Here is a 16,004-nt window from a genome sequence, read left to right on the forward strand (position 1 = left end):
ATTTACATGAGGTTTTTGAATCTGTTTTATACTATTGACTTACATTTGACTAACCCCTTTTCACATAAAAGAAAAAGTCATAGTCATATACAGACCACTGGTCATGGATCAGATATAGTAGAACTGACCCCAAGGGCATAGAATAAAGATGTATTTCTATTAATTATAAGACCAGTGTTTTAAAATATAAAAATCAAGTTTAGAAATTAATAGATTAGGATTAAGGTTGGGATCAGACTAATCAGAAGAGTTTACATTTTAGAGGAATATGAGAATTTGAAGTACACTTCAAAATAAAAAAAGATGAGAAATTATTGAAGTTGGCTAAAGAAAATGTTCTTTAAAATAATTATCAGAATATCCAGAAATATATAAAGGTGCAAGATCATATAAAGTTGGACCTAATGCTAAGTGATTTAGGCTTCAAATCCAGAGCAAACAAATGTAAAATTATCATCTGTCTTTGGGTCTTTATCTACCCCCACCTCACCCTCTATAGCTCCAACCTAAGGCTATCTTTAATTCCTGCTTACATCAGGTGGGGATTGTTATGTCCTGGAGTTTGATAAGGAAGATGTTTTTCCCCTTCTACAAATGAATAAACTAAGCCTCCCAGAAGTTAGAAAGCAACAGAGATAAAATTAGAACCCCTGGATTTCCAATCACTGAATTCTGGCAAGCAACAAAAAAAATTGAGGAATGAAGAACTGAAAATATTTTGTCCTGACTCTTTGCCTCATATTCTATCAGTTGGCATGTTTTTCCCTCTTGCATATTTACTGTATGCTTTGACTTTATTAGTATTTTTCATTATAGACCTTTATTCAAGACTCTCCCCAAAGACTATTCAGAAAAACCCAAACACAGAACCACAAGGGAAGTCACCTGGGTAACCAGACTTCCCAGAGCTATATTGCTCTTCCACACAGAGGTCTCATCTGTCTCTTTTTTTCTCCCTCCTAACACAGGTCCATACCATGAAAGTCACTTGATAAATACATCTCCAAGAAGCTTGGCTACCCTTGTTCAATAAACTAGACCTTGAAGGGAAGAGACACTCTTGCTTTTGATATAGCTTTTGGTGCTTTTGATACTCTTCTGTTCCATAATTCAATTGTTTTGCCTTTCTGATTGCTTAAAGGAAAAGACAAAAGGCATCCTGACTTGACTTTTTTTTAATCATCAATCTCGCTTTTTTAAGATATCAAAATCTTTTCTAATTTATTGTTTATAAATGATATCAATCTCTTACATTGAACATAGGTGCAGTGTGAAAATATATACCAAAACAGAGAGTTAAAAAAAAATACCTTCTCAGGAAACCTTGATAGCGATTTACCCTGCAAGGGAAAAAAAAGCCTACACTTCTAATATTTTCCAGTGTGAAAATAAAGCCCTGCAAGAGATAAGCACATCTTGGATAGAAGACCTTGAGGCCCTAAGACCTGGATTCAAATTTCAGCAAATTTCACTTGCTGGCTGAATAAGCTAACCACCTAACCTCTGTGTCCCCAGGCAATTTTCTCAGAAAAAAAAAAAAAATGGCAGCTCTACAAAAATTCACCATAAATTCCCTAAACCAATGAGAAAAAAAGAAAAAGAAATGAAATACTGTGATTGCTCCAGTAGATAAAAGGAGAGTAATTTCCCATTTTAGAAGTTCAGAATCACCAATATATTATGGTATTTTCACAGAAAGAATAAAGGGAGATGTTAAGAATAAAGGCAGAGGAGTCTGACAGCTTTCTGCTAAAATAAAAAGTCTTTCTGTCTAAAAAGACTTTCTGTTGTTGAGTCATGTCTGATGCTTCATGACCCATGTGGGATTTTCTTGGCAAAGATACTGGAAGCGCTGACCATCTCCTTTTCCAGCCCATTCTAGAGAAAAGGAAATTGAAGCAAACAGGATTAAATGAGTTGCCCAGGGACACACAGCTAGAATCTGAGGTCAGATTTGAATTCAGGAAGAAGAGTCTTTGTGGTTTTCTTTTGGTTTCTCTATTGACTTCACAACCTAGCTGCCCTGCCTAGAGAAAGTCCAACAACTATCTTCCCACTTAATGGCTCCATGGAAGTCAATCACTCCATTTAGTGACCACCAGAGCTAGCTATTAAACTGCACTTGGTATTAGAGAAGAACAGAGTATGAGTTCTTAACTTTATCTACAATTTGCTTTCACAAGAAGACAAAGGAGTGAGGAAAATAAGTGAACAGCTACTCTTCAGCTTGAATACCAATTCTATTTTACATCCCTGGTCTTCCTAGTTTTATGCTAGGATTAAATGAGATAGTATTTGAAAAGTGTTGTGGAAACTTACAGGTCCTACATAAATGTTAGTGATTGTTTTTCATTTCAATTCAATTAACATTTATTAAAAGCTTACCATGTGCCAGGACTGTGCTAAGCACTGAAAATACAAAAGGATAGGCATCTATCTATAGATAGACATCGATAGACGATAGATGATAGATACAGACTGATAGATAGATGTAGATGATAGATAGATAGATAGATATAGATGATAGCTAGATAGATGATAGATACAGATGATAGATATAAATGATATCTAGATAGATAGATACATATAGATGATAGATACATAGATGATAGATATAGATGATAGATAGATATAGATAGATAGATAGATAGATAGCCATAGATGACAGATAGATAATGGATAGATATAGATGTTAGATAGATAGAAGATAGATATAGATGATAGATAGATAGATAATAGATAGATATAGATGATAGATGATAGGTAGACATAGATGATAGATAGATGATAGGTATAGATAGATAGACATAGATGATAGATAGATAATAGATGATATAGATAACTGATAGATAAATATAGATGATAGATAGATATAGGTGATAGATATAGATAATAGATAGATATAGATGATAGATAGATGATAGATAGATAGATGATAGATATATAGATAGACATAGATAATAGAGATTTAGAGGATAGAGGATAGACATAGATGATAGATAATAGACAGATGATAGATAGATAAACAGATAGATGATAGATATAGATGACAGATAGATATAGATAGATAGATGATAGATATAGATGATAGACAGACAGACAGACAGATAGATAGATAGATAGATGATAGATGATAGATATAGATGATAGATGGATAGATAGAGAGATAGATAGGGAGATAGATAGGGAGATGATAGGTAGATATTGATAGATATACATGATAGACATAGATGACAGATAGATGATATAGATGATAGATAGATAGATATAGATAGATAGATGATAGATATAGATGATAGACAGACAGACAGATAGATAGATGATAGATATAGATGATAGATGGATAGATAGATGATAGATGGATGATAGATGATAAACAGACAGAGACAGACAGACAGATAGAAAGAATGATAGATAGATGATAGGTAGATATTGATGATAGATATAGATGATAGATATAAATGATAGATAGATGATAGGTAGATATTGATGATAAATATAGATGATAGATGATAGATAGACATAGATGACAGATAGATGATATAGACGATAGATAGATAGATGGATAGATAGATAGATGTTAGATGTATACATAAAGCTGCATCCAGGATAAATTGGAAATAAGAGAGGGAAAGCCCTGGAACGAGGAGTTGTCCGGGAAGGCATCTTGCTGCTTTCTGAGCACTGTTACTGTCAGTGGCGCCTCACGCCTCCTCACCGCCAGCCGCTCCCTCTGCCCTAGGCCGCATGCGCAGCTCCAGCTGCCTCCCAGCCTCTCCGCTCCCGCCAGTGGCCGCAGCGCCGCCTCCCTCCCCTCGGGCGCTCCGCGTCTGGGGGCGTGGCTCCGTCTCGGGGCCGCGCCCCAGCTCCGCCCCGCGCGGCCCCGCCTCCAGGCCCGGCCCCGCCTCCAGGCCCGGCCCCGCCTCCAGGCCCGGCCCCGCCTCCAGGCCCGGCCCCGCCTCCAGGCCCGGCCCCGCCTCCAGGCCCGGCCCCGCCTCCAGGCCCGGCCCCGCCCCGCCCCGCGCGTGCCCGCCTGGCAGCGGCGCTGCCCCCGCGCCCGGAGCTGGGGGCGGGGGCGCAGGAAGCTGTGGGCAGCGGCGGGGCGGGCCTGCGGCCGTTTTCCTCCCTCGGCCAGCGCGGAGCCATGGACGCTCAGGGGCTGAAGGTGAGCGGTGAGCTGCGGGGCAGGGGTGGGGAGGAGGAGGCGGCGGGGTCCCGCGGCGCCCCCCGCGCTCCCGCCGCCCGGCTGCCACTGCCGGGCCTCCCTCCGCCCCGCCTCGTTGCGGGGTTCGGGGCCGGACCCCACCTTTCGACCCGGGGGCCGAATGGATTCAGTGCAACCGGCCAACAGCCATTATGCGCCTGCTGTGTGCGCGGCCCCCCCCGGCCCTTCTGTTGGCGATGCCCGAGCCTAGGATTGCGGAGAGGGTCCGGGTTCGGGTCCCGGCCGTGGTTCTGAACGGCCCCGCGGCCCGGCCCGCGCCCTGTGTCCCGTCACGGGGCTGGGGAGAGAGACCCCGAGTCTGGCCGGGCCCCCCGGAGCCCCGGGGCCTGGGGCCGGACGCACAACCCTGCTATGCCGGGAGCTGCGAGCACCGGAAGTGCTGCGCGGGGTTCAAATGCGGCCTCAGACCCTCGGTAATGACCTAGCGGTGTGGCCTTGGGCAAGCTTAGCCCCCTGCCCTGCAAAAACGGGAAAAAAGAGTGGAAAGAGTGGGCAGCCTTCCTTCAATTTCCATATTTATTGGAAAAGAACCTAGTTTAGCATCCTTGCTTTTAGTTTTGAATTGATACTTTTTTATGACATTTTTTAACATTCTAGATAATGCTTTTTATGATTTATTTTTTATTAGAAAGAATTCTCTATGCCTATACTTTTGTAGGGTTTTTTTTTAGCACAAAAGAATGTTATGCGTTATCAAAAGCTTCTTTTGAATTTACTGGAATGATTGTGTGGATTTGGATATTTGGGTTTTTAATATGATTAATTACATTGATTTCTTGTTATTGAAATATCCTTATATTCCAGTGATCTCTTGGATATAAATTGCTGAGTCTGATAGAATTCTGTTGGATATTTTTGAGAAAATCTGCATTAATTATAATGAACTATAGTTTTTACCCCCCCCATATATTTCTCATAAAAAGATTCTGGCAGGATGTTTTCTTTCTCAGTTTTTGAAGATAATTTGTGAAGTATGCATTCTAACTGTTCTTTAAAAGTTTGATAGAATTCTCCTGCATCTCCCTTAGAGACTAAAGTGTTTTTGGTTGTTAGTTTTGATTTTTTTTTCTCTTTTTGGTAGTTTCTTTACAGCTAAATCTATTTATTCTTTTTCCAAGATGAATTATTTAAGATCTCTATCTGATCTAATGATATTTTAGGTATTTCATATTTTTGAAAGTTTTTTTCCCTGTTAACATATAACTGCATAATATATAATGATTATTATTTCTTTGATTCTACTTTGCTTGTTCGCTATTTCATTGATTTATTTTCTGCTCACTTTAATTGGATTAACTAAAGATTTGTCAATTTTAATAGTTTTTTCAAAATATTAGCCTCTCATTTTAATCATCTTGGCTCCTTTTTTGTTTGCTATTCATCTTTCCTTTAATTTTTTTTTTTTAGGTTTTTATAAGGCAATGGGGTTAAGTGGCTTGCCCAAGGCCACACAGTTACATAATTATTAAGTGTCTAAGGCCAGATTGAAACTCAGGTACTCCAGAGCCAGTGCTCTATCCACTGCACCATCTAGCCACCCCTCCTCTAATTTTTAATATTCCTCTTGTGCTTATTTCAAATTTATTTAATAACTCTAATTTTGAAATACATATTCAGTCTATGAATCCTCTGTTTTTCTATTTTTTAATGTTGTCTATAAGGATATGATTCTTCCCCTTTCCCCCTCACTTCTCCAGGACTGCTTTAGCTTCATTCCAGAAATTTTGGCACAGTGGATAGAATACTAGGTCAGGAATCAGGAAGACCAAGTCTTAGATAATTTCTTCTAAAATATTTCAAAAACCTTAAAATGATGACTCTAACTAAATTTTCAAGAAACAGAATCCACAGAAAGACCCAGTGAGGCATTTCTGCAGCCCAGGGTAGGCTGGGAAGGCTCTGTTCCATGGGGTTGGAGAGGCAGCAGTGCAGCCAGGATCACCAGGCAGTAGCTAAGGAGCTCCAGCAGTCCAGAAACAAGCCACAGGGCTCCTGGATCCCTGGGAGCACTGGCTTCTGGCAGCAGAAGCAGTTTCCTGACCTGCTAACCCAGGGAAAACTAAGCAAAACTTGAAAGATCAGCAGATAAACCCCTGCCAGAGTGAGTGAGGAGTCAGTGCATCCCAGATCCCAGGAAAAGGAAGCAGGCCCACAAAACTGCCCAGCAGGGAGCTACATGACAGCTGCTCCCAGAGTGCTCAGCCCACAGAAGGTAAGGGAGTGTGGGGAAACTATAAAGTTCTCTCCTCTGTCCCTGGTACAGGACTCTTGTGCTTTGTCCATATTCAGATCCTGGTCATAGTCTGGGTATCCATACTACCATAGCGGAGCATGGACCCTCTTCACAGCTCCAGGGCAGAGGAGCGTGCTTTTGGTTATCCACAGACCACAAAGCACAGGCCAGGAGAGCAGTCAGAGCCTCTCATAAGACCTTGAAGGAACTGAGGTCCTTTCAGAGATGCCCCAATATCACTCAAAAGCTTGAGAAGCACCCTAAAACCAGGGCACAGGCTAGGGAAATGAGTAAATAGAAAAAAAAATAGACCATAGACAATTACTTTGGTCCCATGGAGATCAAAACACACAATAAGAACATGAGAAAGGCCAAGCTTCTATATCCAAAGCCTCCAAGAAAAATAAGAATTGGGCTCAGGCTATGGCAGAGCTCAAAAAAAGATTTTGAAAATCAAGTAAGGGAGGTAGAGGAAAAATTGGGAAGAGAAATGAGAGAGATGCAGGAAAAAACATGAAAACTAAGTCAGCAACTTAATCAAGGAGGTCCAAAAAAATGCTGAAGAAAACAACATGTTAAAAACCAGTTTAGATCAAATGGAAAAAGCAGTTCAAAAAGTTAATGAGGAGAAGACTCTCTTAAAAAGCAGAATTGGCCAGATGGAAAAAGAGATAAGAAAACTCCCTGAAGAAAACAACTCCTTCAAATGTAGAATGGAGCAAAAGGAAGCTGATGACTTTGCGAGGAATCAAGAAACAATAAAACAATATCAAAAGAATGAAAAACTAGAAGAAAATAAGAACTATTTCATTGGGAAAAAACTGACCTGGAAAATAGATCCAGAAGAGACAATTTAAAAATTATTGGGATACCTGAAAGTCATGATCAATAAAGGAGCCTTGACTTCATTTTTATAGAATTTCTACAGGAAAATTACCCAGATATTCTGGAAGCAGAGGGCAAAATAGAAATTGAGAGAATCCACTGATCTCCTGAAAGATATCCAAAAAAAAAAATAATCCCCAAGAATATTATAATCAAGTTCCAGAACTCCCAAGTCAAAGAGAAATTATTACAAGCAAGCAGCCAGAAAGAAATAATTCAAATATCATGGAACTGCAGTCAGGATTGCACAGGATTTAGCACTTAGAATTTAATATTCTGGAAGGCAAACAAGGTTGGAATGCAACCAAGAATCAACTACCCAGCAAAACTGAACATCGTCTTCCAGGGGAAAAGATGGACGTTCAGTGAAATAGGGGAATTTCAAATGTTCCTGTTGAAATGGCCAGAGCTGAACAGAAAGTTTTGATTTTCAAGTACAGGACTCAGGTGAAGCATAGAGAGAGTGGACAAGAAGGGTATGAGGGATTTAATGAGGTTGAACAGCATATATTCCTGCATAGGAAGAAGGATACTGATGATTCTCATATGAACTTTCTCATTTATTGGAGCAGTTAGAAGGAATATATATATAGATATAGATATAGATATAGATATATACACACACACAATAATACAATATATGGAGTCAGTAGGTGAAAAGGGAATGTACTGGGAGAAAGGGAAAGGAGAGGTAGAATGGGCTAAGATATTTCATGTAAAAGAGTCAAGAAAAAGCTTTTGCAATGAAGTGGAAGGGGGGGGTGAGGGAAATGAGGGAGCCTTCATTCTCATTGGAAATGGCTCAGAAAGGAAATAGCACCCATACTTAATAGAGTATAGAAATATAGAGGAAAAAAGAAAGGAAAGGGGACAGGAGATGGAAGTAATAGAGGAAAGGAAGATCATGGGAAAGGGTAGTTAGATACAACACATTTTTTTTCACATTTTGCAAGTTGGTGGGATTGGGTGGCCTGTCTGGGACCATGGGGCTGGGTAGTTGCTGGGTCTCTGGGATGGGATTATAGGCTTAGACCCCAGGGCCGATGCTCTGTCTGCTGAGCCTACTTGGCTGCCCCACAGCACACTTTTGAAGAGGGACAGAGAGAAAGGAGAGAGAAAATATAATAAATAGTAGTAGGGAGGAAGGAATGGAGGGAATTACAATCATCAGCGGCAACTGTGAGAAAAATGGAAGTAACTTCTCTGATGGACTTATGATAAAGAATTCGAACCATCCCAAAGACAGAGCTAAAATGGTGTCTGAACACAGACTGAATTAAGAGGCATAATAATCAGGATGGTAGTTCTGCTATAGTCTAATCTAATCAGACCATATTTGGAATATTATATATTATATAATATATTATAAATATTATAAATATATATTATATATTTCAACAAAGGAGTCCTCCTTTCAGAAAGAATATGAATAATTTGGATCTTGAGTCTTACAAGTGTCAACTAAAGAACAGAGTTGCCAAGTAGAAGAAGAATTGAATTTGTTCTGTTTAACTAAGCCAGTACTACTAATAATAATGTTTGTCCTTCATTTTTGAAGAAGACTGTGACATCAGGGTGATGATGTCATGACATGCACATGAATTGGATTTGAAAGACTTAAATTTCTGATAGAAAGTCTTGATGATTACCACTGACCCAAAGTAGAATAGGCTGCCTAATGTGGGGGTTATAACTTTGTACAAGTTATAATCTCAAGCCTGTGATTTTTGATTCAGTGTGAGTTGTAATAGATTCTGAGGGTTCTTCCAACACTGACATTCTGTGGTTCTATCATCTTTAGTGGAATTTCTAAGGTAGACATGAGAAAAGGTCTAGGTTGCTTTTGCCTACTTAGAAGAATTGAGGTATGAGTCAGACTGGCCAATATGACCAGAAAGGATAATGATCATTGTTGGAAGGGTTGTGGGAAATCTGGGACACTATTACACTGTTGGTGGAGCTGTGAACTCATCCAACCTTTCTGGAGAGAAATTTGGAACTATGCCAAAAGGGCAACAAAAATGAGCATACCCTTTGACCCAGCAATACCACTACTGGGTCTGTACCCTGAAGAGATCATGAAAAAGGGTAAAAACATCACTTGTACAAAAATATGTATAGCAGCCCTGTTTGTGGTGGCAAAGAATTGGAAATCAAGTAAATGTCCTTCAATTGGGGAATGGCTTAGCATACTGTGGTATATGTATGTCATGGAACAGTATTCTATTAGGAAACCAGGAGGGACAGGATTTCAGGGAAGCCTGAGTTGATGTTGAGTGAGATGAGCAGAACCAGAGAAACATTGTACACCCTAACAGCAACTTGGGGGTGATGTTCAGCCTTGAAGGACTCACTCATTCCATCAATACAACAATTGGGAACAGTTTGGGGCTGTCTGCAAAGGAGAGTGCCATCTGTATCCAGATGAAGAGCCATGGAGTTTGAACAAAGTTCAAGGACTATTCCCTTTAATTTAGAAAAAAAAAGATATCTTATTGCCGTCTTCTTATTTCTTAGACTTTTTGTTTCTTCCTTAAGGATATGATTTCTCATCACACTCAATTTGGATCAATGTACAACATGGAAACAAAGTAAAGACTGACAAATTGCTTTCAGTGGGGTGGTGGGGAGAGGGAAGTAAGATTGGGGGGGAAATTGTAAAACTCAAGTAACATCTTTAATAAAAATAAATTTTAAAAAAAAGAATTGAGATATGAGTTAATTTGATAGCTAGTTGACATATAGAAAGGTGGGGACTAACTACATACAAGAGAAAGTTTTGAAAGACTTGCTACATTAAACCAAAGTCACTTCAACACTGATTTCCAAATACCTAATGTATTTGGAACTGTCTGAAATTCCTTAGCACTATGTTACCCAATATCTTCCTAGCATTATAGTTTAGTATTCCAATCTCTTCCATGGTGAAGTAACCTCTCCCAAATACATCTGCTTTATTTTTTCCACATGGGATTTAGCTAGTGATGGAAGTGGAGATGTAGGTCCAAAATAGCTAATGTTGAGGAAAAGGGAGATGTTAGTCTTAGGCTGAGTGATTTGAAGAAAGATAATTGGATTTGAAATAAGAGAATCTGAGATTGAATGTTGGTATTACTACTGTTAATAGTAAGAGTTTTCCAGCAGACCCTAGTTTCCTTAGCTGTCAAATGAAGGGTTTCAACTAGATAGTCTCAGCCCCTTCCAGATGGGACTAAGATTTTTAATGATCCAGGGCAATCTCTAATAGTCCTGATCTAAATCTTGCCATTGGACCCAGATTTTCTTTGTTAAATTTACCTTTTTTTTAACTTTGATCAACTATTTGAAAGATGAAGATGTGCAGGTGCAGAAAGGTTAAATGTTTGTCCAAGGTCACACAGATAAGTGGCAGTGTCAGGAGATAAACTCAGAACACTAAAATCTATATAATTTTTTTTTCTTTGTTAAATTTACTTTTCTTTTAGACTTTGATCAACTATTATTGTCAAGAGAGATTTTTCCATCATGTAGTAACTGTTGCAAGTGAAGGGCTTAAGAAGTATGTCGGTGACCCTGTTTTCAGGTTTTACCATGCATATGGCTCATTAATGGAAGGTATGTATGAGTTTTGTGAATGTATGTTCTTTATGCTTGAAATTATTGTCAGGTGAAAAAACTTTAACTTTATTCTAATCTATTTTGGCTTTTAGGTAGAAACCAAGATGCTGTTCGAGAATTGGAGGCCATTAAAAATAAACAAGATATATCCCTTTGCTCCTTGATAGCCTTGATCTATGCTCATAAAATGAGTTCTAATCCAGGTATAGTATCTAATCAACATTATATTTATCCCAGCACTGAAGCCATTTAAAAATAAAGCACTTAGAACTTTTGGCCTCCTCCATTCATGTTGTTCTTTCTCTGACTCCTGTAGTATTTATAGTCTTGTACATTCAATGTGATCTCATTGATTTTGGAGTTCTCTCTGTGATACAGATGGCATCTCACCCATGGCTGACCATTCTGTGCCCACTTCTCCATGTCCTTTCCAGGATTCACCACCTCCAGTATGCTGGAGGACTTCCTCATTTTCTCACAAATGAAAATTCTAATCTAAATTCTAAATCTGTCATCCTTTGTTCTCACTGCATGAGCTGCCTGTCTTCTCTTTCTGTCTTCTTGACATTCTTGTTAGTTGTGTTGCAGTTGGCTTACAACTTGTCTTTTCTTTCCATCACTTTCTAGATAATATTCAGTTTTCAAAAGTATTAGTATTCTAAATTTCAGCAACGATAGTAAAATCTTTGTGTTGAAAGGTTATACTTTTGCTTTATGAGAAGTCGTGAGTCTTTAAAGTGCTTTGCAGTTACCCAAATGCAATACAGCCCCTTCTCCTCCTTTCCAAAGCTGGGTCCAGTTCACTATCCATCTGTAGGGTCTGTTTTAAGATTTACATATGTTTGGAAAAGCCTTGCCTGGTATTCATTCTGATATATTCTACCTAGTGGCTCTTCCAAACCTTTTCATCCCACCTTAAGCCTCCCATGACTCCCACCTCTTCACACCCTCAGCAGAGAACCTGCCTCATATTTTCAGGAAAAAAAAAACCATTCTCTCTTCTCCTTTCTTCTTTATCTCTTATCACTCAGGTTCCTTCTACCATTTTCTCCTTTTTCCACCCTGGTTTCACATGATAAAGTGTCCATACTGTTTATCAAAGCTAACCCCTGCATTTGTTCAAGTAATCCAATTCCATTTTGTATATTCCAATATTTTGCCCTGTCACCCCACTCCCATTTATTTTCATCATTTCCTCTCTCTCTCTCTCCTAGTACATTTCCTACTTCTTTCAGATGTGGCCATGCCTCCCCTGTCCTGAAAAAATCTCCAACATGAACCTTTTATTCCTGCTGTCATCCTATTTCTCTTCTGCTTTTTGAAACTTAACTCCTTGAAAAAAACCTATATTAAGTCCCTCTGCTTTCTTCTCATTCTCTTAACTCCTTATAATCTGACTTATGACCTTATTCCACAGAAGCTGCTCTCTTCAAAGTTGCTAATGAACTTTTAGTTGACAAATCCAATGACCTTTCTCAATTCTTATTCTCTTTGACCTTTCTGTAGCTTTTAATACTGTTGATCACTCTCTCCTCCTTTATACTCTCTTTTCTCTAGGTTTTCAGGGTACCACTCTCCCTTGGTTTTCTGACCACCACTCTATCTCCTTTGCTGAATCCTCCTCCACATCACACCCCCAATCATAGAGTTCTTTCCTGGATCCACTTTTCTTCTCCATCTACACTATTTCACTTAGTAATCTCCGTCTTTATGCTGATAAATCTAACTTTCCTGTCCCAATTTCTCTACTGACCTTGTATCTTCAATTGCCTTTCGGACATCTTAAATTGTTTGTCCTGTAGACAGCTTAAACTCATTTTGTCCAGAAGAAAACATTATCTTTTCCCCATGATTTTGAGTTCCCTTATGATACTAATTATCCTAAGCCCCCAAATTTCTTAATTTATTTCTATAATTATATAATATTAGGAGTGAAATGGAACACAAAGGTCAACTAGTCCAATTTGTATCTGAACAAGAACCTCTTCCTTAGCATATACCCACCAAGAAAACATCCAGCCTCTTCTTTAATATTTTCATTGTGGACTTCAAAAAAGTAGGTGGACCCTTTGAGAAAAATTTATTTTTCACAAAATAATTTGTAAAAGACAAAAAACTTTGCATAAGAGATAAAGGTATATTACGTTGTGAGTTATATCATTTCAGGGGTAAACTGGTATATTTAATTACAGAGTCACTTAAATATCAAAGTATGGGCTATAAATGAAAAAAATTCTTAAAAATGTGGTAGATTGTTGACATAAGCTAGTTTTAGAGTCTCAAGCTCAAATTGCACATTTTTATATCACTAATCTCGTTCCACTAATGTAATAATTCATAAGAATATAATACTTAAATCTGCCGAAGAATTATTTCTCAGTGTAAAAATCTTGATTTCTTCAAGGCCGTGCTAGTAGATTGTAAGCTTTCCCTAATAGGTCCCTCTATGCAGGAAACTCATTCGACAATGACTGCAGCTGCTGCTACTACTACTACTACTACTACTACTACTACTACTACTACTACTACTACTAGTTCTTCAATATCCAAGAGGACCATGCCAACCAGTCAAATGATTGGAGGCATGAATTGCACAATTATGTTCTATAATGCTTTGTAAGACATCCTTCTCACATGCCTTTACTAGAATTGTTCCATCCCAGGAACTGATTTACAGGAAACAGGGCTATTAGATTTGGTCTGGCAGCTGTGGGAGTCTCTTGATCTTAAATGGTTAAGATTCTTCCCATACCAGTGAGGCACCTTGATGCATGCATCATCAATACCAGGCAAGTACCAGCATGTTCTCTCTGGTGATAGAATGCAACAGCCTGATACATTCCAAACTTGTCTCTCAAAAGACTAATCTCTCAGATTTTCCTTGGTTTTCCTTTCATCTCTTCCTCATGTATTCACCTAAATTAAATTCATTCCAGCTCAGTCTTGTCACAAGTTTCATGTCTAGCAATTGAAGGAGGACCACAGTGAAGAATTATTCATCTACAATAACTCTTGGAGATCTGCTGGCAAATCAAGAGGGATTACCATAAGGATTGTTAGTGGGAGTACTTGCACTAATAAAAATCACAAGTCTTTGTATTAAAGTTTACAACTTAAAAATTGTTTTTCTTACAAAAAAAAGACCTTAGATACATAGTTGAAACTAATAGCCTCATTTTTCAGAGGAGGAAACTAAAGATAGAAGAGCTTACCCATCACTTGGCTCAAATTTCATAAGTTTAACTTGTAAATTTAGTGTTCTTTCCACCACCTTAGTCTGCCTCCAGATATGCATAGTTAACATTAATATAAACCTTTGCATGACTTCTGAAAGATTTAAGAGTATTTAGTCAGGGGTGACTAGGTGGTGCAGTGTATAGAGCACCAGCCCTGGAGTCAGGAGTACCTGAGTTCAAATCTGGCGACAATAATTCCCTAGCCTTGGGCAAGCCACTTAACCCCAATTGCCTTGCAAAAACCTAAAAAAAAAAAGTATTTAGTCATCTGAACAAAATCTTGATTATTAACTTCAAGTTCTGTGAGTCTGGAAACCCCAGTCCTAGACTATAAAGCTAATTTAAATATAAGACATATATCCTATCTATATGGGAAAGTAGATATGTATATCCAATAAGCACTCTTCCAAATATAAGTATTTATTGGTGCAGATTAGAAAACCCTAAACCCTAAATTTAGAAGAATTTTTTTCATTTTGGGGGGGGTTCTTTTTGTCTCCTTCCAGATCGAGAAGCTATCCTAGAACTAAATGCTAAAATGAAGGAACATCGTAAAACAGCTGGACCAAAAGCTCTCTACTATGCAGGATTATTTTTGTGGCACATTGGTCATCATGATAAGGCTCGGGAATATACTGACAGAATGATCAAAATTTCTAATGGTAGTAAAGAGGTAGTTAGTTTTCTTAATTATCACTACAAGCATAAAAGATCTCCATTTCTTGATCACTTCTACATTTTAAAATGTATTGTTTTCTTCTATTTTGTGTCTAGAAATAACAATGTTTTAACTCACTATATTCTAATGTTGTTAAATTTGGTTTTCATTTATGTTGTTACTTACTGAGTTTTCTATAAAATCTTCTCTTCCATTAAGTGAAGATAATGTTCCGAACTAGTCAGTAGAAGGAACATTACTTCAATTCTTATCTGTATTTTCATGGAAAGCAAACAAGTTGTTAAATAGAATCTTAATAATGGAATTAGAAAGTTTCTCATTTTAAGAATTGGCCTGATACTTACTGGAAAAATACAGATACCCAACAATAAATTTACAATGTAAATAATCATTTTAGCCTTTTTCTAATGTTTTTTCTATTTTAATTTTTGTGTTCAAATTAGTGTTTGATTAAAAAAAATTTTGAGATTAGTGTCAAGTTAAATTTTTATTTGTTTGTAGGGAGCTTTAAATGCCAGTTTCATTCCTTTATTTTACATTGAGGAAACTTAGATTAATTATTCCTTCCACCAGAGTCCTACTCTGATACCTCAACATGGCATCAAGGTGACGTATAGACTATGCCAACTAAATGGAAGCTTTTTAATAGTTCTTATCTATCTGGAAAGACTTCTAGTATAGCCCCAATAACAGCCATATCTGTTGTCTATGAATCAACCTATCCAAATTTATAAGAGGTTCATCACAAGGTTGGTTGCAAAATGATATATTTTTCAACCCTAGTAACTCATGAAAGCTATAAACTAAATTACAGAAAGCATCAGTGGAGTGAGAGAGCAATATTCATGTTAAAATTATGTGACCTTTTCAGAATAGATCAATTTTTATGCATAGATAGATAGATAGGTAGCCATAGTACTCTCCATAGTACAAATTAATGGTCATAAGAGTTATATCAATTAGTTAATACATCTTTCTGACCTCATTTTTTTATTTTGACATCTGGAGGCTTCAGTCACATTTGTAAAAGTCAAGATTGTCTTTTTTCTAAAATGAATGTAATGGCACAGTCATTGACTAACTTTCCATGTCTGTTTAGATAGTTAATTTTTGTTTTTTTACATGTCACAGAGTTGACAATTGCTAAAA

At 38.0% G+C, this 16,004-nt stretch overlaps 1 protein-coding gene and 1 long non-coding RNA gene across 3 annotated transcripts in view; one reads left to right on the plus strand and one right to left on the minus strand.

Moving 5' to 3' along the window:
- The window catches only part of LOC141507810 (uncharacterized), a 107,515-nt gene extending 105,044 nt beyond the window's left edge, over window positions 1–2,471 (minus strand). Inside the window, exon 1 of the long non-coding RNA XR_012474273.1 lies at window positions 2,386–2,471. This is a non-coding gene — a long non-coding RNA (uncharacterized LOC141507810). The remainder of the gene's footprint in view (window positions 1–2,385) is intronic.
- Window positions 2,472–4,028: 1,557 nt separating this feature from the next.
- TTC21B (tetratricopeptide repeat domain 21B) overlaps window positions 4,029–16,004 on the plus strand; it is a 108,376-nt gene continuing 96,400 nt past the window's right edge. For both annotated transcript variants that reach the window (XM_074215798.1, XM_074215799.1), the window contains exons 1-4: window positions 4,029–4,165; window positions 10,808–10,937; window positions 11,033–11,143; window positions 14,683–14,849. In XM_074215798.1, coding sequence (XP_074071899.1) covers window positions 4,145–4,165; window positions 10,808–10,937; window positions 11,033–11,143; window positions 14,683–14,849 — 429 coding nt within the window. In that variant the 5' untranslated portion in view covers window positions 4,029–4,144. The remainder of the gene's footprint in view (window positions 4,166–10,807; window positions 10,938–11,032; window positions 11,144–14,682; window positions 14,850–16,004) is intronic.

The sequence above is a fragment of the Macrotis lagotis genome, chromosome 1 (assembly GCF_037893015.1).
Source record: "Macrotis lagotis isolate mMagLag1 chromosome 1, bilby.v1.9.chrom.fasta, whole genome shotgun sequence".
NCBI classification, from domain to species: Eukaryota; Metazoa; Chordata; class Mammalia; order Peramelemorphia; family Peramelidae; genus Macrotis; species Macrotis lagotis.